The sequence below is a fragment of the Cydia amplana genome, chromosome 14, assembly GCF_948474715.1.
Source record: "Cydia amplana chromosome 14, ilCydAmpl1.1, whole genome shotgun sequence".
Classification (NCBI taxonomy): Eukaryota; Metazoa; Arthropoda; class Insecta; order Lepidoptera; family Tortricidae; genus Cydia; species Cydia amplana.
Window position 1 is genome coordinate 8044877 of NC_086082.1, and position 26449 is coordinate 8071325.

General features: G+C 42.2%; 1 protein-coding gene across 1 annotated transcript; it reads left to right on the forward strand.

The window, feature by feature from the left end:
* The first annotated feature begins 514 nt into the window (after window positions 1–514).
* Window positions 515–24369, forward strand: LOC134654044 (dyslexia-associated protein KIAA0319). The gene is made up of 17 exons (XM_063509439.1): window positions 515–957; window positions 1309–1539; window positions 1838–2075; window positions 2648–2933; window positions 3530–3650; window positions 4226–4455; window positions 5768–5990; window positions 6736–6893; window positions 8451–8591; window positions 9915–10155; window positions 11333–11523; window positions 12535–12624; window positions 14029–14229; window positions 16380–16596; window positions 18357–18524; window positions 22802–22946; window positions 24221–24369. Exons 1-17 carry the CDS (start codon window positions 795–797, stop codon window positions 24234–24236), a joined length of 3060 nt encoding a protein of 1019 aa, XP_063365509.1. The 5' UTR covers window positions 515–794; the 3' UTR covers window positions 24237–24369.
* Window positions 24370–26449: the final 2080 nt, after the last annotated feature.

Sequence of the window (26449 nt, forward strand, 5' to 3'; positions counted from 1 at the left end):
GTCGGACGGGGCTATCAAAGAGAATATAAAGCCCCCTCCACACTCGTGCGCGAATCGCGGCGCGAAGCCGCGAACGCGGGTGTGGAGTTGATTTTCGCAGACAGCAAAATCGACTCGCGCGATTCACGCGCATAGTCTGGAGAGGCCTTAACCATTACGTTTTAGCGGGCTATAACCGCGAAAATCGAAGTTCGCATATTGCGGGCATCTTTCTCTGTCACTCTAATTACGCCTTGACGACCGGTCGGGTCCAGCGGATAGGACCCTGCCTGTGAAGCCGATGGTCCTGGTTTTTTAATTCTAAGTGAAATCCTCCGGATCCCACTATGGTGCGTTGTTCGACTCGCACTTGGCCGTTTTTTTACTGTCAATTTATTTTAAAACCGTTCCCGCGGTTTTTATTTTCATTTATTTATTTACTATAGTTGGCAGCATTGGAATTACAATGCTTTGCTGGACAGTGAATGACTTGTCTAATAAATGCCAAGCTTACGCCAAGTCAAATAAGAAAATACAGCTCGTTTCTGTCACTCACATCTTGTCAAGACAAACTGTCAGTCGCGTCCGCAATATTAAAATCTATAGTGATAATGAAGCAAAATAAAGATAAAACCTAATGTATTTAATATCATTGAATTTTATCTTCACACCCACGTGAATATTAAAAACCTAAACTGTTATTGTTACTCCAATTCCAATCCAGATAAGCATTGGCCAAACCATAGTCGTACTTCTAATAGGCACAAGTTTTTACAATATTGACTATTTTATTTTTGAAGCGTCTCACCTACATAATGATCAGTATTTCGAACGCTTGCATTAGTTTGTGTATTTTTGTACTTTTCGTCAACATACGTGCTTCTTTGTCTCAATACAGCAAGCCTTGGAGTGACAAATATGAGAGCAATAAGTGTCCAAAACTATACCCAAAGAATTTTATCAATTATGCCCCAGTGGGTAAGTAACATATAATTACCATAATTTTATATGTATAAACTAATGACTACAGAAAAGATTTCATAAGTGGTTACTAATATTATAATTATCAAGCATAACTTACAAAATATCATAGGTACCTATTTTAATTATTAAGAATATTGTTCGCAATACCACATGTGCTGTTTTTTCATTACATTGTTTAAAAAGACACCATCATTTATCTAATTTCCATAATTTTTATCCTACTAACTAATTACCTACATTTATTTTCACTGTTCAGCAATCTACCATGAAATTGTTAAAAATGTTGCAGTCTTTAACATTTTAATAAAACCTAAATGTAGTAACTTTGAATTTGTTTCCTTTAAGGTAACCTAACAGCTGGAAACTACTCAGAAAAAACAGGTCTCAAGGGTCTCCGGCAATGTGTGATGGCATGCTGCCTGGAGGAGACCTGCAACATTGTGTTTATCTTTGATTCCCGCTGCTTCCACGTGGAGTGTGTGAGCGATGAGCTGTGCTTGCCGCTGCTGCGGGTCGGGAGCCCTAAGTGGGAGTCCCATGTCTCCATGATACTGGTCAAGCCTGTGCTGCCCACTGGTATGTATAGAAGCCAAAACATTAGCAATCATATTGATATGATTCTACATACTTTCTTATTGTATTTATATACATTCCATTTGGACAGAACCTTTAAACTGTTAGATTGAGATTTATTCTACTACAACTACATTGAACAGACAGAGCCCTCTCCTCTCTGCATTTTCGAACTCAGTAAATGGGAAAGTAAGCATGAATATGTGGGAAATAGGAGGATCCTCTAAAAGTCCTTTGAGCATAATAATTATAAAATTATGCTACAAATTTTAAATGATGATAACCCTTACCTATTTTTCAGAAAACTGGTCTGACATATTGGATCAGTCCAGTTACAGAGACGCTGGCAGCAATTATTCCCCCGAGGAAGAGCCCGTTTACTCCCCATACACCAGGAACCAAAACCTGCTCACCGATGATGAGGAATCAAACTTCCTGTCACATTTCCTTAATAATCTGCCAATGGAGGATGATGATAATAGGCCGTATGATAAATACAGGGACAGTACTGACAATGAGTTGTTAGTGGATGCAACTAGGTAATGTATTATCCTAATTTATTGCTTTCAGTTTGCTTAACATTGTATTACTAGAGTTGTCCGGAAGAAATTGCTCTCTAGCGATAAGTTACTACATGGTTCTAATTTATGTTTTTAAAATTTCCCACTTGTAATATTCCGGTTATTTTTGAGGTATGCAATAAAGAGTATTGTATTACACTGGTATAATCTGCCACAACTTTGTCTTAAGGCTTCGTCACACAGGCATGTAAAAGCGGCGCGCCCCGCTCACGCGCCGCCCGGAAAACGCGCCTGTGTGACGAAGCCTTTAAAGATCCATAGTGATAAGAGATCAGTAAAAGGGCGTACTCACTTCACCACATTTGAGCAATTATGGCTCTATATCTTTTTTACCTGAGCATGTTATTCGCAGTGACGATCAGCCGTGAGATTCAGAGAGAACAGTACAGCTGCCAAGTTTATTGCACTTTTTTTAGCACCACTCAGGTCACGCGTAGGGTAGCGGTGGGTAACTTCCTACGGACGTGGTGCATCGACCCCATTTTACCTTAAAAATTCACTATCAGTTTCATTTAAAATGGTTTTTAAAGGTTCCTAGAAAAAGATCCTTGTGAGGTCGGCGCGTCTGGGGACTGCCCTTTCAACTCTGAATGCATTCCTCTCGGTATGAAAACACGCAACGGCATTTGCAAATGCGTACCCGGCACTGAAGAGAACGCACAAGGTATTTGCGTCCAGATGCTGAGGCCTTTCTCTAAGGGGCCTACCATTCCTATGGACAGCAAGAAGAGTGGGGAGGTGTCGGACAAAACAGACATTAAATCTGAAGCGCCTAAGACTGTTCAGAATTTGACAGTCTCCATTGTTTCTAAAACGGTAAGTTAAGTTTATAATACAAATATATACATATAGCTTATCCGATGATGTGTCATTTGAACGAGTTGACGTCTAACCTTTATTATCACAGGTCGAGTTTGATTTTATATCGCTCCCTATACTACTAGTTAAATATTGTAATTTTTGTTAGTTTAGTTTTTGAGTAGTGTTAAATAGAGCAATTATTTTTCCGGACTTTTATTTACAATAATCCCAACACCTTAGTACGCATACCAAACCCCGCTGTCAAATCATTTCTAGATGCCGATTTGATGGTAGCCACATTCGCCAAAGTAAATACTAGCATGAATATGCTTTAAAAAGTCGCCCCTTTTTAGACACAATATTATGTCTGACTGAAAAAGAGTCGTATCTTACTAGAATCAAAGGAATTTGAACTTTCTATATACGTAGTTATATTCTATATTTCAAACGGCCCGAGCTGCGCGCCTCCGACTTTGTGTTTTGGCATTGGCACTACTATTTAAATATGTACTGTAATTACTGTGCACAAGTCTCAAGTTCCTTTGATTCAAATAAGATGTGACCCAACTCCTAATTGTAGGTACCTACGTACTTAAGTGAACGTTTTTCAGGTCCAACTTCCAGACAATGAAGTAACTTTAGCAGCATATACGATACCCGATGAGAAGGCTACAATGAGCCACTATAACTATGCATGGACGCTAGTTGACCAGCCTAATGGTGGATTTACAGGTTAGATTCATTTCTTACACTAAACAAACTAAAATAAAACAGAGGTCCACCATTCTAATGGCGTTATTTATAAACGTCTGTCAACTTTAACAAACCGTTAACTAGTAAACCACATGTTCAGTGTTTATTACAAGTACCTCGAAACACCATCAAATATTTAAAGTTACAATATAGGTAATGCACTTAAAGCGTGTGATAAATGAGGCACATTTTTCTCTGAAAATATAGTTTTATTAAGGAACGGTTAAAAAACATAATTGTTTCTCAATGAACACCCACATTCTTCGAGTATAATGTTTTATTCAACACTAGCGACCCGCCCCGGCTTCGCACGGGTAGTTCAACCAATTTACACAAAACCTTTACAAATTATACACCTAATCCTTCCTCAAGGACCACTCTATTGATAGGTGAAAACCGCATGAAACTCCGTTCAGTCCTTTTTGAGTTTATCGCAAACATACAGACAGACGCGGCATGCGACTTTATTTTATAATATATAAGTAATTTGATGAAAAGGTTGATAAAAGAGGTCTTTAGCAAAACCCCATTACATTTCCGTCCCTATGTCTCAGGCAATATGAATCAAAACGGCGCAACAGTAACTCTGACCGATCTGACCGAGGGCCAGTACCGGTTCAAGCTGACGGTGAACGGCACGAGCGCGTACGGCGAAGGCTTCGCCAACGTGACGGTCTTGCCCCCGCTGAGGGTAAACACGCCGCCGCAGGCGATAGTCACGCCGCAGACGCAGACTGTTAAGTTGCCGAATTCGGTGGCGGTGCTCGATGGCAGCGCCAGCAAGGTACGAATACATTACTCTGCATCTACATACATTGTATAGACATAGACATCCTTTATTGGTAATGATAAATTACAAGTCACAACTTACATATTATTCAATTATTATACATACGACATTATTTACACATTATTTACACACAACTTATTTGTTCATTACGGTCACATCACAATTTATAAAAATAATAGCTTGCAATTTAATTGTTATAATTTAATAATTATTCAAACAAATATAAAATATAATTTAATAATTATTCATACACACTATTGAATGTTATTTCTTTATGTTCAATAAAGACAAATATACCTATACCTAGTCTATCGATTCCCACTATGTAACTCTTATACAGCAACGCCAAAACACACAGGTCATCAATCCAGTGAGACTTCAAACTTCAACATTTATTCAGCAAATAGGCCACAAGGGCACTTTTACACGTCAACATTGAATTTACATACAAGCAAAAAAATTATAATAATACATCAACAATTATAAAATACAACTAACTGCAACTACCAAATCAAACTAACGTATTACAATTACTTAGAGATTGTATAAGGTCTCCTAATGTCGAATTACATAAAAAAATATATTAATAATATTAAAAAAGAGATACATGGAAAAAAATAAAATCTAAACTTATTTAGAGGTGTAAATGGCTCTAAGTGTCAGAACGATAAGATAAGAGAGTCATCGTATCCCAAGCCTTGCTTGTCGTAACGTGGTCTCCACTGACAATAATAGTCTATGGAAGGTTATACAACTTCTTACACAAGAAAATAAAGGATTGAGCAATGGAGTGTATTAAAAAAAATCGTTTATTCAGATGAAATAAACCCTAACATACATATTTTTTTCTTCTGCCAAACTGCAGGACAGTTTGTTGGCAGAGGGAACTCCCTTAAAACATAGATGGGTAAACTTAGCTAATTGCCTAATTAATTGTTAACAGTACATCTTATTGCTTTTGGTGGTAACTTTAATTTAATTTTGTCTAATAGAAACATTTTCATTTTAAATTTAAACATCCTAAATGATTTACATTCCCTTATATCATATATGCGGCCGAACGCTTGTGAGGCACATACATAGTTATACAAAGTAGGCAATCCCCGTTGATCCCCAAAGGCGTCAACTACTCGCGCTGCTACAGACCAATATCAACCTTCGTGCATACCGACAAGGTTCACGATGACGCGCCGCACTCGATAAGGGTAGCGTTCAAAGAATTAAAGCTTTTCTTGCGATAAAAATAGACAATCAAATGATAACTTTACACTAAAATGTTAAGAGTTACCATTATTAATTTCGTTAGGACGACGACGCAATAATATCATGGCACTGGGAGCTCACATCCGGCCCTATCGGCTACCAGCCGCCCTTGGAAGACAAGCCCACGCTTGTACTAAAGGATCTCAAGCAGCCGGGGAACTACACGTTCAAGCTCACGGTAGAGGACTCCGACCATGTCAAGAATTCCACCACGGCCAACATCACAGTGCTGAACCATACCGACTACCCGCCTGAAGCTAATGCAGGTAAGAAAACACGTGAATAAATAGACGACCACAACGGAAAAAAAAGAATCAATTTTTAGGGTTATCTCTGAAGCTGCGGTTTTTTTTGTACAGGCTAGTGTAAAAATATGGGTGCATAGGAACAAGTTACTCAAAAATATGTCCCATAGTTCTTAATTCGCTGACATAAGAGCTACGTATTTTTGAGTATGATTAGTGCACCCATATTTGTACACTTGACTGTACAAACTTTTTGTAGCCATTTGTCTTCACTTTTGAACATTGTTTTTATGTTGTAACTGATGACTAGTACAGTAAGTTGCAGAGATAACTGACCTCTCCTCTCCCTGCAAACATGTTTTTATGCAGGGAGGGGGGGGGGGGTCAGTTATCGCTGCAGCTAACTGTACAATTTCAAAGCAGCATTGCCCCTTTTTACGCGCCTTACCGTGGTACAGTTGCCATCAGATATATCGGAGCGGCCAAGGTGCTTACAAATATCTGAACACGACTCTATTGTCAAGACGCTAGAGTGCGTATTAAGATAGTTTTGACCACCTTGGCAGCTCAGATATACCTGATGGCGACTGTACCAAAAGCCGAAACGAAGGGTTGTGTTTTTTAGTACGGATATTACGTTTGTTTGTATTCTTACTACGTCCGTAACCGGACGGTTAAAAATTGTGGGTGTACATTTTTCAATTGTTCTTGTCGGTCAGGTCATAGAGAAATATAGTAAGACATGTATTTTTTTCTCTATGGTCAGGTCAAGACGTAATAATCTATCTCCCGAACAACAACCTGACCTTGAACGGGAGCCTGTCCACGGACGACCACGAAATAACCTCGTGGGAGTGGACGAAGGCTGCTGAAGACGAGAACAAAGCCGTCGACATGCAGAATACACACTCGCCTTATTTGCAGGTAGGCTATATTAACCCTAGCTTAGGTAAAATGTTCCAAAAATGAAGTGCTTCAATGTTATAATGCATACAATACTTTGTTTAACTTAGGCGGACCCCGGGTCCTCGCGCCCCGCGCGGGGGCACAGCTGGGATTGACGCCAGGATGATGATGATGATGACTTTGTTTAACTTATATCGTTCGTTGTCCCGTTTGTCCATTAGTTATGTATGGTTGCGCTTTAAGATTAGCGGGGTTATTCCCACTAGTTACCACCAAGTTGTTATCGGTGGTAACTACTGGGAATTTTTTCCCACCTTTTACCACTGGTAACTACTGGGAAAAATAATTCCCAGTAGTTACCACCAATTCGGTTTGGTGGTAACTACTGGGAATAAAAATTCCCAGTAGTTACCACCAAAATTTTGTTAGTTAAATATTAATAAAAACAGTATAAAAATAGTATTATAATAGTACACATATAGAGTAGAGATTTAATAAAAAAATATGAGTCGATTAGTGTTTTAGTAAACTGTCTTAAGTGACCAAAAATATTGAACAGTTTAACCGGTACTAGTACAAAAACTATAATATATGTAAGGATAAATTTAATAATCCATTTAGATTCTTTTTCAAGTGATTTTATTAGGTACCTAATTCAAAAGCACTCTATATTTATAACTATTTATACTGATTTTATTAGTATTTAACTCTAACAAAATGTTAGTGGTAACTACTGGGAATAAAAATTCCCAGTAGTTACCACCAGACCGAGTTGGTGGTAACTACTGGGAATTATTTTTCCCAGTAGTTACCACTGGTAACAACTTGGTGGTAACTAGTGGGAATAACCCGATTAGCGGCGTTCGCAACAGCGCTATTGTAGGAAGGTAGAGAGAGGGCTAAGACGCCACACTAATTATAGCAATAATGCGAACTAAGCAACTTGATTTGTAAATGAGTTAATTAGCGCTTTCAATGGTTACTAACTGAGTACACAGGCAGGCAAGACATGTTTCGACAATTAGAGGCTTGTTTGAGAACTTTGATGTCACTATAAGTTGATGGATAGCTCCAAGAATTTCCCTTATGGATTGGGTGATTAAATGGCAGTGTCTTCCCCAAAAACTAGTACCATAACTAAAGATTACATAACACAGAGCAATATAACTTGCTTTCATATTTTTTGGTTCCTTTTATTATAGTTTGTAGCTTTCTAGTAGACCCCGAAGGCTTATCCTATTGTCTATTGTTCAGTAAAACCGCACGTGCTACTTACCTGCAAAAAAGGGTCCTAATTATTCTATTTGGCTCCTGAGCGCGGGCTAGTCCAACGCTCAAAAAAACCAGTGTAGGTGCGCTCTCCGATAACGCGCCTTTGTTACGCATCTCGATGACACATTTTAGACTGGTTCTGTAGCGTTCGACTCGCCGGCACTCAGTAACCGAAGTACCGATTTTTTATGCAGGTGGTTGTGGCACGTGGCACGAGCGGTTTTTCTTAACAATAGACAATAGGATTAGCCTTCGGGGTCTATTAAAAAGCTACAAACTATAACATTACTCTCTGTTTACCAGCTATCAAACTTGTCGGAGGGCATGTACACCTTCGTGCTTAAGGTGACAGACTCCTCAGGTCAGACGTCTGCCGCCGAAGTGCACGTGTTCGTCAAACCGCCGACCAACACCCCGCCAGAGGCCCACGCCGGCCCCGACCAGGTAGGGTTTGCATGCAAGTTTAGGTATTTCCCAGACTTGTTAATAACAGCATGAGAGTGCAATAAAAACATGTGTTCTGTTTTATACTCACTTATGGATACGGAATTATGTATGAAGGTACAGTCAGCAGCAGAAGTTGCTAAGCGGGCCAGGTGTTCAAAATGATCTTGACGCGACTTTATAGTTAAGAGAATAAGGGCGCGTCAAGGTAAATTTGAACACCTCGCCCGCTTAGCAACTTCTGCTGTTGACTGTGTGTACTTTATTTTAAAGGGATACAATGTTTGGTTGGTACGCATGTAAAGAGACTCGAAAAGTTTATTTTGGCAATGCTAAAGAAATATCTTGTTACAGCCAGTTGTGTCTATTACACGAACACAACAATGTACAAAGCGAAGATATTTCATTTTACTTTTTAATCTACCATATTATTCCAATTCATATCCCTTCCCCAGACATGGGTAACCCTTAACGGTTCGGTCTCGCACGACAATCACTGTACAGTCGCATACACATGGCGCTGCCTCGTCGGCCCTACCATAGAGAAAAAAATACATAGATTGCTCACTTCATACATCAGTTTTAGTACCAAAAAGACTATTAGCATCTAGCATCGAGATGCGGAACTATCAGTACTGCTACTTGACAATAGATGTAGCACCGACCGGAAAGTCTTATGCTGTTGAGATAAGACTTTCCGGTCGGTGCTACATCTATTGTCAAGTAGCAGTACTGATAGTTCCGCTACTCGATGCTAGATGTAGACACTGAAATTAATAGTCTAACTGATGTATGGAGTGAGCACTCTTGTCTTATTATATTTCTCTATGGCCCTACTAACACACAACTCTCATTCTTGTTCATAACCCTCCCCCAAACGCGGGTAACCCTCAACGGCTCTCCCTCCCACATAGGGTTGCCAGATCGAAAGGCGCTATTATCGGGAAAAAATATAAAATTTTCGGGATTTTGGGACTTAAGTCGGGAAAAAAAACCATCGCTCCCTCACCGCACTATCTCTCGCCATGCACGCCCCGCGCGCTCGCTCGACGACAGTTCAGAACTTGAAATCATTCCTTTATAACGCGAACCTGTTTTTCGGGACAATTTGCACTTGGTCGGGAATCGGGAACACATGCTAAAAATCGGGAGAATCCCGCCAAATCCCGACCATCTGGCAACCCTACTCCCACAAGAACCGTTATGTCACATATCTCCCCCAAACGTGGGTAACGGTCAACGGTTAGGCCTCGCACGATGGCCACTTCATAGTCCCTTACATCGCATCCGGTCCAACTAACTATCAAACAACTCTCATTCCAGTTCATTTCCCTCCCCCAAACGTGGGTAACCCTCAACGGTTCGGCCTCGCACGATGATCACCGTATAGTCGCGTACACATGGCGCTGCCTCGTCGGCCCCTCTAACAGTACCATCCTCAACTTCAACGAGTCCGTCGCCAACGCGACCGGCCTCACGAAGGGCCAATATGTTTTCTCGCTGACTGTACTTGACGATAACGGGAATTCGGCCTCGGATAATGTGACTGTCAATGTGGCTCAGAGTAAGTTTATGGAATACTAATATTGATTGGGAATATCTGAAATCGGAGTAAAATATATTTCCATTTGACGACCAATTTGACTAAAGACTTTAGACTATGGTATCGGAAGTTATGTTTCATTACTGTAGCTTTAATTGCATAATATGAGTTAATGTGACTGATGGCCTCTTCAGGTTGGCTGCATACAAGTTTGGACTTTAATCGTGAACGATAGATATCAAATTTCATAATCGTCATTTACATTCTGTTATCGGTTCGGCGCCATATTTAGCATTCCAACTATACCTAGTTTCGCTGGTTTTATTGCCCAGTAAACAGCAATCGTTTTCAAAAACATAGGTTTTTCTTCAATGACTATTACAAGGCAAACAATGGAAATAAATTATCCTATTTTAGATATTCCTTATTGACTAAAATCACTACAATATACATTTAACAATAAGCATGCTGTGTATCATTTGCATGAATCTATATATTTTCGTATGGTGTCGGCAAAATCTCGTATTGAATGTACTGTAGGTACCCTGTAGGTAACTAATTTCTAGGTGTAGATAATGTACCTATTTGATTACTAATCGCACAACGCAAGCACTTGAAATGCGCAATATTCTTGCATAATTTGACCAGCCCGTGCTCCCCATGGTAATATAACTAGGTATATTTTTATGCAAATTATTTTTATTATTTTTATCAAGTTAGTTAATTGTATTATTTTGTCTTTTACTATAAATGTTCTTTTTTATTTACCTACCAGTGGCGGCGCGTCCATAAAAGCCGATTCCCATCGGCTTGCCTGTTTTTGGACATTTGAGGAGAGTTGTAAAGGAAATATGTAAGTCAAATTAGGCCCGGATTGCCTACGGATATGTTTGACGCGCCGCCACCGTTACCTACAGAAACTTTATTAATGTCACCCGAAAATTTAGTTTTGAACATTCTTACACCTCTAATGGTTTTTTGAAATAAAGACTGAATTTTTCCATTTTTTCCTTATTGTAGTATCGTTATCAGACGTCTCTGCTTAATACAAAATCAAATCTATCATCATCCCATCCTCGTCGCCACTGTTAAATAAAAGACGTGTTGCTTGGCAAGTATTTATTCCGCGACTGCCTACCCACTTATTCTAGATATATGAATATACCCATATATAACAATAACCCCCTTCGATCTGTAGACCAGAATAGTCCCCCGAAAGCGAACGCGGGCGGCAACCAAGTACTGTACCTGCCGCTGCCGGTGCTTATTCTGAACGGGTCCAAGTCGTCGGACGACTTCCGCATCGTGTCGTGGAAGTGGACCCGCTCGGGCTCGGGCCTGGCCGCTGGCACCGTCATACTCGACTCCGACAAGGAACCTGTGCTAATGGTGAGTCACTTGAAAGTTGAAACCTTGGTCTAGTTCACGCCGGTAATAGGCTACATGACTAATTTTTTTTTATGGTATCAATCGATCGGGTTTGTTTTTAGGATCAAATGTCTATATGGGACCCATTGCATTAAAGTAACACAAAAGTCAGAAATTGTAGTCAAAGGCCGACAGTCGCACTTCACTCGCGAAACGCCCTATACAAAACGGCCAAGGGCCGTGACGTCATCGCCCATCTTGTAGTATGGACAAAACAAGAAAATTGCGTTTTTGTCGGTGAAATATTGCGTTTATGTATATAGTTGCTATACAATATTTTATTGCATGAAATGTAAGGAATCGAATGGTACCCTTACTTTTATCGTTTTTGGAAGTTAAAAAAACTTAAATTTTGAAACTTTCAGGTCCTGTATTTTTGTAATTTTTAATATTTTATTTTAATATCCACATTATTGTGATAAATTGCTCGTTTGCTATCTATTTTACTAGATTTTGTTATAAAATTCAACATGTGTCATCATCCCTATTGACCGAGCAAAGCGATCTCTTCGTACACGCGTACGAAGGTATACGCGTATTATAGCAAGAGACTAGGAAGATCCATTGTATAAGAATTTCTGCCCTCACCTATTATTTAATATTGGCAACATTTGTATGTAATTAAAACAATTTACCTGGTGCTTACAAGCCTAAGTTTTTTATAAGTACCTATTATGATTTTATTTTAGTTTTAATCCTGTGACTGCAAATTACGTGTTTCAAAATTAATTGATACTATTGATAGATTTGACCAAGCTAAGTTGGCAGCGACTTTGATAGCCCAGACGGTGCAAGTGTTAAGTAAACGTCATCATTTCATAGAAATTTGACGTTTAAAATAACACTTGCACCGTACGGGCTATCCTAATCGCTGCCAACTTAGCTTGTTCTGACTCTGTCCAAAGCTAACTAAGCAAACATATATACGGGATAGGAAGGTTCGAATATTCACTAACGTCTCCATGCTTCTAGTTAACAAATATAGAGCCGGGCCGATACGTGTTCGAGTTGACGGTGACGGACGACCAGGGCGACTCCGACAGAGACACAGTCAGCGTACAGGTAACTAAGAGTATAATGACAATCAGCGGCAAACCAACCATAGGAGTTTATTACTACAGATGCAAAGGAAAAATTAGCTCAGACTTGCCCAGCAGCATAGAGAAATATAGTAAGACAAGAATGCTCACTCCATACATCAGTTCAGACTATTAATTTCAGTGTCTACATCTAGCATCGAGTAGCGGAACTATCAGTACTGCTACTTGACAATAGATGTCGCACCGACCGGAAAGTCTTATCTCAACAGCATAAGACTTTCCGGTCGGTGCTACATCTATTGTCAAGTAGCAGTACTGATAGTTCCGCTACTCGATGCTAGATGCTAATAGTCTTTTTGATACTAAAACTGATGTATGGAGTGAGCACTCTATGTATTTTTTTCTCTATGCCAGCAGGTACCATGTTTGACATCCACTGATGTTCTTTATTTGGCCTGAAACCCTATCCAGCTGAATGAGCTCTTTTACACGTAAAATAAAATGAAAACATATTTCATGTTTAGTTATGTATGTTTATATCTCACGTGGAGCGATACGTACAAAATACGTGAAAATTAGATACCTATATATATTATAATTAAATTTCGGAGTGGCTCTGTTAAGTACATAGAATACGATTGGTTTTTTTTTACTGATATTATTAAAACGATTGAATAGCTCCTTGTAATTTTTTATATTTTTATTTAGAACACATACAGTCATACATGATACATAAGTCAGAAGTGCATAATACGCACATAAATCTTTCTACTAAAAATACCTGGAGGTTCATAAAATATGTATGTACCTAACTAAAAATTGGAATACAATAGGTACACGCATAAGCCTAGGGTAGTATTGTAGGGATTGTATGATTTGTATGAATAATAATTATTATTATTATAGTTCGTTTTTTTTAGCATTAGAAAGAACTTGCAAGAACGTAAGCGATCTTGACAGGTCTTTTAATTGAAAAACGCTTTTTAAAAATCAAAAACTATTACTTATGAAAGCAGAAGAATATAAATGATCGTAATAGATTCATAATTGTTACATATTTGCCGTAACTTATTTTTAAAATGTGTTTTTCAATTAAAAGACACATCAAGATTGTTTACCTTATTTCTAATGCTAAAAAAACGAACTAATAGGTAAATTTTCAACAACGAGTAAAATTTGGTCCCACCATTTCATTTAAATATTTATGTCACAGAATAAATAATAGTACTAAGTAGAGAAGACTCACTCTCTAACAAAACGCGTCTGTTACGATCAGCACAGATATGACACTAGATGGCGACAGCGCCACGCGCGGCTTATGGCTTTCCCCAAAATTGGGGTCGAACAGATGTACTTTTAGCTACCTGTAGCAAAGCGACGAAATCGCGGAGTGAGACACGCCTGTTTATGTCAATTTAATTTGCAGGTGAAGCCAGATCGTCTAGAACGCAACCTACTAGAGATGACCCTCAACATTCCCATATCGTCGTTCACGCAAACTCAGCTCGAGTCGCTCATACAGAAGATGACGCTGCTCTTAAAGGACGATGTCAAGATCAATGTGACTGAAGTGCGCGGGGAAATAGACTCGGGGAACACGCAACTTATATTCTTCTTGTGGGAAAATGTAAGTACCAGGGATGTTGCGGATGCAGATTTTTTGACATCCGCGGATGCGGATGCGGTTGCGGATATTTAAAGGCTCACATCCGCGGATGCGGATGTCAAGATTAGGTACTTAGAAAACGTCAAAGATTAAATTTTTAGTATTTTTTTATTAAAAAAAACGAAACGTTAGTATTTGAGCAAGAATATAAGTGCGTTATTTTTAATAAACGGTAACTTGGCCGACTTTTCTGGATCTAGACGATTTCGTTAGGTATAGGTAATGACAAAATTACCTAGCACTTACGCCGCCGCTAAGACGTTCCTGTACCGACTTGTTCGACATCCGCATCCGCATAAGCTCCGCATCGATTTCATGCGGATGCGGATGCAGATGCGGATGTTGAAAATAATGCGGAAGTTCCGCAGTTGCGGATGCGGATGTTCGCAACATCCCTGGTAAGTACATATTAGTATTACACTCGCTATTGTTGTCTGTCCTAGGGCACCCCAGAGCATAGGGCCTTCACAAAATCCTTCCACGCCTTCCTGTCTCGAGCAAACGTCTTGGCCTGGTTCCAGCTCAGTTCTACGGCTGTCAGCTCGTTATGTTGTTGATAAACTTTTTGGGTGACATACAAATACAAATAATTTATTATCATAAAAGAGTTGTATACATGTGCAGAAAAATATCTATCAGACTCCAAACTAGGCTGAGCCTGTATCTTGGAAGTCTGCGAGAGCTATTGACAACAACTATATTCATTTTTTTAGATAAAGTGCTTAATACTAAAAGTAATTACTACAGATACAAAGTCACTAAACTAAACCAAAAGGACTAATCAAGACATATACTATTAGTTTGGGGAAAAATGTGGAGGATCGAGTTATATTGTCGATTTTTATACCCGTGTCTAGCACAATATGATTATAAGCGACTAGCTTTTTCGTGAGTCGGTCTGCATAGAACTTATTAACCCTTTAACGGGCATAAGAGTGTCAGAAATTATGCAAAATTGATCCCTATAGTTTTGCAACAAAGTTCAATATCATACTATATCGATACATTCCTTCTGTCTTATATGGTCGTAATAGGAGAGCTCGTGTAAAAAAAAAAACAATTTCACTCCTTGAGATTTAGGGATAAAAGTAGTTTGTTTTGTATAATTCCAGGTATGTTCCTGTCTCAAGTCTCAAATTACATCTTATAAATAAATAAAATAATAAATGTTTGCATAAAAGTAACAAACATACTTACATCCTTCCTCACGAACATCAACTTACCTCCTAGCGAAAAACTATCTCGCCTATGTATGGTACCGTTCACTCAGTTACCAGACTACAATACATAAGTCATTATCTCTTTACTACTCTACCCAGGGTGAAGCTATGGATGGTCAAGGAAAGCGCCGTTTTGCCTTCATGTCATGTCACAGGAAAAAGTGCGTGGTTTTGTATTTAAAAACTATAATTCACTAGGTTTAAAATTCAGAAAATTAAGGAAAGGAAAGTGTTAAATAAATGTTTGCATAAAAGTAACAAACATACTTACATCCTTCCTCACGAACATCAACTTACTTCCTAGCGAATAACTATCTTGCCTATGTATGGTACCGTTCACTCAGTTACCAGACTAGAATACATAAAGCTGGTCAACCAAATCTTGTCAGTAAAAAACCGGCCAAGTGCGAGTCGGACTCGCGCACGGAGGGTTCCGCACCATCAACAGAAAATAGAGCAAAACAAGCAAAAAAACGGTCACCCATCCAAGTACTGACCCCGCCCGACGTTGCTTAACTTCGGTCAAAAATCACGTTTGTTGTATGGGAGCCCCACTTAAATCTTTATTTTATTCTGTTTTTAGTATTTGTTGTTATAGCGGCAACAGAAATACATCATCTGTGAAAATTTCAACTGTCTAGCTATCACGGTTCGTGAGATACAGCCTGGTGACAGACGGACGGACGGACGGACGGACGGACGGACAGCGGAGTCTTAGTAATAGGGTCCCGTTTTTACCATTTGGGTACGGAACCCTAAAAAAGGCGCGAAATTCAAATTTTCTATGGGACGATATCCCTTCGCGCCAACATTTTTCAAATTTGCCGCCTTTTTCTACTGTCAAGATCTGGTTGACCAAGTATGTCATTATCTCTTTACTACTCTACCCAGGGTGAAGCGATGGACGGCATCCGCGCGCTGTCGCTGTCGCTGGCGGCGGGCGCGGCGGCGGGGCCTGAGGCGGCGGCGCGCGTGCGCACGACGCGCTGCCTGAGCGCGTGCTCGGGCCGCGGCGTCTGCGACGACGCCACGCGCACGTGCCGCTGCGACGCCTTCTGGATGCAGAGCCTGCTCGCGCTGATGCAGCCGCACCGAGTGCCCGACTGCGGTCAGTACAGGCCATAGAGAAAAAAATACATAGAGTGCTCACTCCATACATCAGTTCAGACTATTAATTTCAGTGTCTACATCTAGCATCGAGTAGCGGAACTATCAGTACTGCTACTTGACAATAGATGTAGCACCGACCGGAAAGTCTTATCCCAACAGCATAAGACTTTCCGGTCGGTGGCGACATCTATTGTCAAGTAGCAGTACTGATAGTTCCGCTACTCGATGCTAGATGCTAATAGTCTTTTTGGTACTAAAACTGATGTATGGAGTGAGCACTCTATGTATTTTTTTCTCTATGGTACAGGCACAGTATACTAAGAACAGTAGTGAATCTAAGGCCGCTCGGCAAGTTATTTACCTACTCTTGCGTTGGCGCTTAGGGTTGTCACTTTTATTTTTAGTTAAATATTATTTTCGTATTATGAGAAGCACTAGGTTTCTATTTATATAATATAATGAAATGTTCTATCAATTCATAAATGAGGTATAAATTAAGGCCGGTAAGAGCAGGTAAATGCGAGCGTACTCGAATGCGCGTGATCGCAGTCGCGGTACGGCCCACACTGCCGCCACCGTATTCCCCCGTATATTATGCGAATGTGTGCGCGGCAGCGCGTGCGTACACGGCGCCCGGCGCGCACGCACACATTCAAGCCGGCAGCGGCACATTTATATGAAGATTCACTACTGTTCTTGTACTGTGGTACAGGTTCACTAGTTTAATGTTCAGCGGTGGAAGGCTTCCGCGCACTCGCCCCGTCTCATAGGGCGACCGACTTCAAGGCGTGGCTCGCGATCAGCAAATTTTACAGGTGAAGATGACCCTTTATTACAAAACGTATATCCAATTGTGGGTACAATATTTTGCATTGCGATACGGATTAGCATAGCACACACACACACACACTAGGTTTAAATTGAGAACAGGAAAGTAGAGTTCTAATCATTTAGGACAGAGCTTGCTCACCTACTCTTGCTGCGGCTGTACTGTACTAAGATGCATATACTTGTTTGTTTATGTATAGCGGGGGCCCTCAGTGTGGCACTCGACGTCCAAGGATCGTCTGGCTCGACATACATAAATCTAAAATGTTGTTTTTTTTAGTCACGTGATTCGCAGCAGTCTAGGAAATTGTTTATGACCTACCGCGGGGTAAACATTTTTTCTCAAAAATGGACGGCAAAGTCGACGTTGCCGGTTAAAAAATAGGTCGCGAAATGCGTAGTTTATGGTCATTCAAAAAATTAAAAAGTTAAAAACATTGCAGTCTCGATTTCGGGACTGCAATGTCGCATACAAATTCCATTATTTAACGAGTTCCAAACTTTTTTAAACTTTAAATGGCCATATCAAATGAAGGCATAGGTCCATTAAACAGCCAAACAGATGATTAACACTTATTATTATAATGTTGGTACCGCGACTATTTAGGTGTCTCAAATACGTTGGCGTATTTTCAGCAGAAAAATACACTTCTTTTTTTAAAGGCGGCAACCAAATATTTTTAATGGTTTTACTTTTTTCTGTGAAAATTAGAACGTTGCTTCTGTAAAATATTTCTATTTCTTGCACCATTTTTGAGAAAAGCACTATATACGACTCGGCTGGAAGGCTACTTGCTGGCTTCGGATTCAATTAAACGGACTCCCAAGGTCGTCCGTTTAAAACGAATCGAAAGCGAGTAGCTACTTCCGAACCTCGACAATAATGTACTATTAGAAACTCTGGAGACTATGTTATGATATGCATTACAGATTGGTCGGTGGTGTACGCGAGCCTGGGCGGCGTGGCGCTGCTGTGCGCGCTGGGCGGCGGCTGCTGGGCGGCGGCGCGCGCGCTGCGCCGCGTGTGCGCGCCGCGCAAGCCGCCCCGGAGGCCCAAGTACAGGCTGCTGCCTGTTGCCGACCATGAGGACAAGCCGTGTGAGTACTCTATACCAGGGATGTAACGCGAGCCTGGGCGGCGTGGCGCTGCTGTGCGCGCTGGGCGGCGGCTGCTGGGCGGCGGCGCGCGCGCTGCGCCGCGTGTGCGCGCCGCGCAAGCCGCCCCGGAGGCCCAAGTACAGGCTGCTGCCTGTTGCCGACCATGAGGACAAGCCGTGTGAGTACTCTATACCAGGGATGTAACGCGAGCCTGGGCGGCGTGGCGCTGCTGTGCGCGCTGGGCGGCGGCTGCTGGGCGGCGGCGCGCGCGCTGCGCCGCGTGTGCGCGCCGCGCAAGCCGCCCCGGAGGCCCAAGTACAGGCTGCTGCCTGTTGCCGACCATGAGGACAAGCCGTGTGAGTACTCTATACCAGGGATGTAACGCGAGCCTGGGCGGCGTGGCGCTGCTGTGCGCGCTGGGCGGCGGCTGCTGGGCGGCGGCGCGCGCGCTGCGCCGCGTGTGCGCGCCGCGCAAGCCGCCCCGGAGGCCCAAGTACAGGCTGCTGCCTGTTGCCGACCATGAGGACAAGCCGTGTGAGTACTCTATACCAGGGATGTAACGCGAGCCTGGGCGGCGTGGCGCTGCTGTGCGCGCTGGGCGGCGGCTGCTGGGCGGCGGCGCGCGCGCTGCGCCGCGTGTGCGCGCCGCGCAAGCCGCCCCGGAGGCCCAAGTACAGGCTGCTGCCTGTTGCCGACCATGAGGACAAGCCGTGTGAGTACTCTATACCAGGGATGTAACGCGAGCCTGGGCGGCGTGGCGCTGCTGTGCGCGCTGGGCGGCGGCTGCTGGGCGGCGGCGCGCGCGCTGCGCCGCGTGTGCGCGCCGCGCAAGCCGCCCCGGAGGCCCAAGTACAGGCTGCTGCCTGTCGCCGACCATGAGGACAAGCCGTGTGAGTACTCTATACCAGGGATGTAACGCGAGCCTGGGCGGCGTGGCGCTGCTGTGCGCGCTGGGCGGCGGCTGCTGGGCGGCGGCGCGCGCGCTGCGCCGCGTGTGCGCGCCGCGCAAGCCGCCCCGGAGGCCCAAGTACAGGCTGCTGCCTGTCGCCGACCATGAGGACAAGCCGTGTGAGTACTCTATACCAGGGATGTAACGCGAGCCTGGGCGGCGTGGCGCTGCTGTGCGCGCTGGGCGGCGGCTGCTGGGCGGCGGCGCGCGCGCTGCGCCGCGTGTGCGCGCCGCGCAAGCCGCCCCGGAGGCCCAAGTACAGGCTGCTGCCTGTTGCCGACCATGAGGACAAGCCGTGTGAGTACTCTATACCAGGGATGTAACGCGAGCCTGGGCGGCGTGGCGCTGCTGTGCGCGCTGGGCGGCGGCTGCTGGGCGGCGGCGCGCGCGCTGCGCCGCGTGTGCGCGCCGCGCAAGCCGCCCCGGAGGCCCAAGTACAGACTGCTGCCTGTCGCCGACCATGAGGACAAGCCGTGTGAGTACTCTATACCAGGGATGTAACGCGAGCCTGGGCAGCGTGGCGCTGCTGTGCGCGCTGGGCGGCGGCTGCTGGGCGGCGGCGCGCGCGCCGCGCAAGCCGCCCCGGAGGCCCAAGTACAGGCTGCTGCCTGTCGCCGACCATGAGGACAAGCCGTGTGAGTACTCTATACCAGGGATGTAACGCGAGCCTGGGCGGCGTGGCGCTGCTGTGCGCGCTGGGCGGCGGCTGCTGGGCGGCGGCGCGCGCGCTGCGCCGCGTGTGCGCGCCGCGCAAGCCGCCCCGGAGGCCCAAGTACAGGCTGCTGCCTGTCGCCGACCATGAGGACAAGCCGTGTGAGTACTCTATACCAGGGATGTAACGCGAGCCTGGGCGGCGTGGCGCTGCTGTGCGCGCTGGGCGGCGGCTGCTGGGCGGCGGCGCGCGCGCTGCGCCGCGTGTGCGCGCCGCGCAAGCCGCCCCGGAGGCCCAAGTACAGGCTGCTGCCTGTCGCCGACCATGAGGACAAGCCGTGTGAGTACTCTATACCAGATATTATTATCTATATAGAGTATAGAGTACTATATTTATTATCTATAACGGATAAGCCGGGGCTGCCGGAGGGCGCCGTGGTGGTATGATATCGATCCCAGTGCGCCCTCACGAATGGCAAAGAGGATGAAACGCCGGAGTGGGTTTAGTGGGTAGGGCCAAATTCCAAATTCTCCCCCCCTCTCGCAAGATAAGGAGATAAGGGATAAGGAGCGGCGAGTCCCACACACCGTGCGTAAATGCATTCCCACTCCGTCAAAAAAAAAAAAAAAAAAAAAAAAACCAGCGGAACCAGATGTTTTAAATTTAGTTTATCGGAACCAGAAACGGAATCGGAACCAGAACCGGAGCCTGAGTCAGTACTATCAGTAGGTATACATTACACAACACAACACATACGAATAGGTACTTTAAATTCGAAAACACGGATAAACCAGAACATCTAATTACTGCAGCACGTGGCAAGCGGGGCTATGAGCGAATGACTGGTGTAAACCTGTTTGTTTTTGATGTCCACCGCTCATGTCGCGCTGCCGCGTTAAGCATTGACATCCGATATAACTTCCGTTTCAAAAGTAACGGAACCGGAACAGAAACGGATGTGTAATACCAAACGGAAGTTCCGACTTAACGGAAACGGAGCTCTGTAACATCCCTGCTCTATACACATACTACGTGCCAGCATCATCCGCACTTGACAGACTGATCGACGTCACCCGGCGCGCCGCGCGGTTTACTACGAAACTTTCCAAACCATAAAATTTAGCGAACTCTTTAACGATGACAAACAGTTTGGGGCGAGGGGCAACCGACCCTTAGTGAACTTGAGACTGACCGCTTAGGATTGACTCCATCCTTAAAGTCGCGCTTGACATACGGTACGTAGTCGCGCGCTATAACACAAGTCAAGCTGAGCGGTCTGGTGTAATTATTTTGCTCGCGCGCGTTCAGACAGATGAGCGCTTCGCTGGGTGAACGTTTGTTTGGTGCGTCTCATTACCACTGACTGTGCGCGCCTCGCAAGCCACAAGTGTTTAGACAAGTGTACGCTAACCAACTCGGTGAGGAATGTGGAGTGACTCTGCCCGTTAATCAAAGGCTGCTGGGGACAGTTGTAAAACCATGATTTCCGTTACTCGCCGTACGCTGTTGACTAAGACAGCAACACTTCTGTGGAGAGAGGAGAGTGTGGTGTCAACCAATACCTGACATAACTATCGCCATAGAGAAAAAAATACATAGAGTGCTCACTCCATACATCAGTTTTAGTACCAAAAAGACTATTAGCATCGAGTAGCGGAACTATCAGTACTGCTATTTGACAATAGATGTAGCACCGACCGGAAAGTCTTATGCTGTTGAGATAAGACTTTCCGGTCGGTGCTACATCTATTGTCAAGTAGCAGTACTGATAGTTCCGTTACTCGATGCTAGATGTAGACACTGAAATTAATAGTCTGAACTGATGTATGGAGTGAGCACTCTTGTCTTACTATATTTCTCTATGCTATCGCTCATAAAGACAATTTTATTAAAAATTAAAACCCTTCACTTTTTTTTTTGGGAATTTTTTATGTTTTTTTTCTACTCGGCATTACGAGGTCATACGATCCTAATGGGAAAAAAGTCCACACATTTTTCGTTCCTTTCATTCCGTTACCTTTATACAAAGTCTATGAAAAGTGGTAAAGGAATAAAAATAAAAATATTGGTACAAAACTCAACCCAACCTGAAATTTAGTCACTTATTGACCGAAGCGTAGCGAAGGTCTACGTTTTGACTCGGGCATTTTGCTTTTGTATGTCCGGATGTTCTCCTCTACAGGTCACAATTCTCAACCGATTCTTGTGAAATTTTGTGACCAGATTCTATGAGTAAATAAAAAAATTTTGTCGATCCCGTTTTTGGAAATTTTCAAAAATGGAGGAGTTGTGATACCTCGCGCTTAAACAAATAGTCGTATCGATATCATAAGAGTATTTTCTTTTTGAGACATATTTACATAGTAAATGGCAAAAAATGCAGAAAAATTGTATTGCTGGTTTAGGCGGTATTTAGATATTTAGTTTGTACTCGAGAATGAGTAGCCGAATTTCGTCAGTTTAGCTAAGAACTCTCATGGCGCATTTTTTGTATTTTTTTTTTTCACTTAAACTTCGTATTTTTTTTTAATAAATTAAAATCTTTGTATTGTTGATTGATCAAACCGCTGTGTGGCGCTGTCATCGTGCACGGTCCCAATAAGCTATGCTCGCGAGGTCTACAGCTCACAGAGCCACTAGTGAATATGTATGATGTTTTATTTATTCGTTTGCCAGTCACTGCCAAAGACCTGTCCGAATCGGAGACGGAGTCGGACGTGTTGTTCGAGAGCAAGAGCAAGACCACGTCGTTCGCGACGCGGCTCATGAACGGCGAGGCGCCGCACACATACAAGAAAAACGGACACTACAAAGGCACCAGGTCACTAATATGGAGCATTATCTATGAAAACGGACCTTATTGCCGATGGCGCTTACGCCGCTCAGCGTCGCGCGACGTTCTATTTATATCGGAGCATCGTTAACAAAGGCGTAAGCGCCATCGACAATAAGGTCCCTTTTGATAGATGACGTCACATATTAATATTTAAAACCTTCGCGTTTTGAACACATATTAACTCACATTTATAGACGGGTCTAACGCGAAATTTATTCAATTACCTCTATATACCGACGTTTCGACACAGGTTTCACTGGTCATGGTCGCGGCCAACTAAAGTCTCAGCAAAATGTCAAAACAGAGATTTGTGCAACTACCCGACGAAAAGTGTATGAAAAAGTTTGGGGTAGACATCACATTTTCAAACCACCCACTACACATAATGTTAATTATTGTCAATAGTCCGACACGCAACACTCACAATATCCACGCACACGTCCGAAGATAGATCCTTTGGCTTTAACTTCTGTATCACTGGTTCCCAAGTTGGCGATAAGTTGAATCCATCCTCCCTATTAAAATTCCTGGGGTGTTTCTTGATTTCAATTGCTTCTCGCACAACTCGAGGATAATAATGGCGTTCAGTGGAGACAACTTTTGGTCTATGCAACTCAATCCAGTGATTTGTGCCAGATGTAAGAAGATGTTCGACGATTGCGGATTTGTGTACATAGAGGATTTGTGTATTTGTGTATATAGAGGTAATTGAATAAATTTCGCGTTAGACCCGTCTATAAATGTGAGTTAATAGACGTCACATATTTCCTATACTAAGGGCCACTTGCACCATTAACTAACCCGGGGATAACCGGTTAAACATGGAGTTACCATGGTTACCAGTACAATTTGACACTTGGTTATCGGTTTAACCGGTTCACCCCGGGTTAGTGGTTTGGTGCAAGTGGCACTTATACAGTTAAATTCAATTGTTATGAAGTCTACGGACTTCCGTACTTACACAAAAAAAATGAAACAAATATGTATTTGCGCTTTCGATTATTATAAATTCTACTATAACTCATAAAACAGAAAGAATAGAAGAAGGATACGTACATTGTGACTTTACCATCCGCTTTTCGTGATATGTACCTATATCTTGTTATAATTTTTTTCTTATCTCCCATTAAATAACTAGGTATATATCATACAACGATCCTATATGGAATATAGTACATACCTAACCAAACAGGACACTTGGAATAGTTTTTTTACATGTAACATAAAAATGTTTTATCAAGAAAAAATATTATTTACAGGAAAGTGAAGACGTAGCTCAGAAGTTACGTAGTGGCGCGGGCGCGAGCACAGCTGTGTTGCATACTTTGATACTTACGCGCATACGGACGACAAGACAGGTAACGTCTAGCTGGCTAATAGGAACTTTACACCAGTGGCAGTCTGTATAGTGCGATATATATGTACGTATATTCATGAAACCATCGCTAAATAACCACCGGCCAAAGGTCTAGAAAACGTTCGACTATTTATAACAAAATGTGTTGGAAATCAAGCCTCAATTTGTCATTACGTCGAGATAAACACTTTATTTAGCATATTTAACAACTCCTGATCGCATGACTAGTATATAAATAGTAAATGGTCAAGGAAAGAGCCGTTTTGCCTTCATGTCATGTCACAGGCTAATTTAGAAAATGTGCGTGGTCTTGTATTTAAAAACTATACTAGGTTTAAAATTCAGTAAATTAAGGAAAGGAAAGTGTTAGATGTTGTGAAAAAAAAATCAAATAAAATAACACAGCACCCACGAGAGTCGTTATTGAAAAATATTGAAAATATTTAGCTAGAAAAAGGTATTTTTACTAGAATGTCACATGAGTAAATTTATTATAATGATATCATTGTATATTTTGGTGTGATTATGTATTTAAATCTCATGTTTTAATCGTGCATAAGCTGCTCAGTTGTTACCACTGGTAACAACTTGGTGGTAACTAGCGGGAATAACCCAAAATATCTTACTAGTCATCACTGTTATCAGTTTTGTGTTCGGTGCATTAAGCTGTAATATACACATAAACTTACATAAATTAAATGTATTAAAACAATTTATATGCAGCAAAATAGAATTTGTGTGCTGTACGCGTGGGATTCAGTATGATTATGTAATATTATTTTACGTGCGATTCTAATTTATATATTTTATGAAATGAGTATATTTACGTTCCATAAATATTTTATTTACTTTATTTTATTAGTATTTTAAAGCCTTTTTTACACGGCTACTGCATGTTTTTTTACTGTGGCTTTGTTAATGTAAATAAGTGAATCAATGTACTTAGAACTTAGGACATACATACATTAGAGTAAGGATATTTTTATTTTATCATATAATAATATAAATTATTAATTATACACATTGAAGTAACGAAGTTGTCATGACTTAAAGGGCTGAAGCAACGTCCCAGGCCGACTGTAGGTACATTATGTAGGGGTATTTGCACAAATATGAATCTAGACTATGATACCGTGTTATATTAATCAGTTGACGTAAATAGAATAAAAGATGTATCAAAGTAAACACCAGTGGCGGCGCGTCCATAAAAATCGATTCCCACTACCGGCTCCCATGTTTTTGGACGTTTGAGCGGAGTTGTAAAGGAAATATGTAAGCCAAATTAGCCCCGGCTTGCCTATGGATATGTGTGACGCGCCGCCACTGGTAAAAACCTAATTATTAAGTATAGGTACAATTATGATTATAAAATTCCGTTAGTAAAAAGTACAGTTATAATATAAAGAAGCTGATGTGTGTAATGACCAATGCACACGTTTCATACGGCGGTTTTCAACACACTTGTGACGAAAGAACATAACAGAACATTAATCGTTGCAACAGTTTGAACAGTTAGTAAAAGGAGGACAAATTAAAAAAAGCGGCCAAGTGCGAGTCGGACTCGCCCATGAAGGGTTCCGTATTTAGGCGATTTATGACGTATTAAAAAAAAACTACTTGCTAGATCTCGTTCAAACCAATTTTCGGTGGAAGTTTACATGGTAATGTACATCATATATTTTTTTTAGTTTTATCATTCTCTTATTTTAGAAGTTACAGGGGGGGGGGACACACATTTTACCACTTTGGAAGTGTCTCTCGCGCAAACTATTCAGTTTAGAAAAAAATGATATTAGAAACCTCAATATCATTTTTGAAGACCTATCCATAGATCATAGATACCCCACACGTATGGGTTTGACGAAAAAAAATTTTTGAGTTTCAGTTCGAAGTATGGGGAACCCCAAAAATTTATTGTTTTTTTTTTCTATTTTTGTGTGAAAATCTTAATGCGGTTCACAGAATACATCTACTTACCAAGTTTCAACAGTATAGTTCTTATAGTTTCGGAGAAAAGTGGCTGTGACATACGGACGGACAGACAGACGGACAGACAGACAGACAGACAGACATGACGAATCTATAAGGGTTCCGTTTTTTGCCATTTGGCTACGGAACCCTAAAAAACCGG

Bases quoted from the DNA above. Each gene is read 5' to 3' on its own strand.
- LOC134654044 (XM_063509439.1), top strand. From the start codon at position 795: ATGATCAGTATTTCGAACGCTTGCATTAGTTTGTGTATTTTTGTACTT. The intron at 1,540-1,837 runs GTATGTATAGAA...CCTATTTTTCAG, and splicing joins CAAGCCTGTGCTGCCCACTG to AAAACTGGTCTGACATATTG. The intron at 16,597-18,356 runs GTCAGTACAGGC...TATGCATTACAG, and splicing joins GCACCGAGTGCCCGACTGCG to ATTGGTCGGTGGTGTACGCG.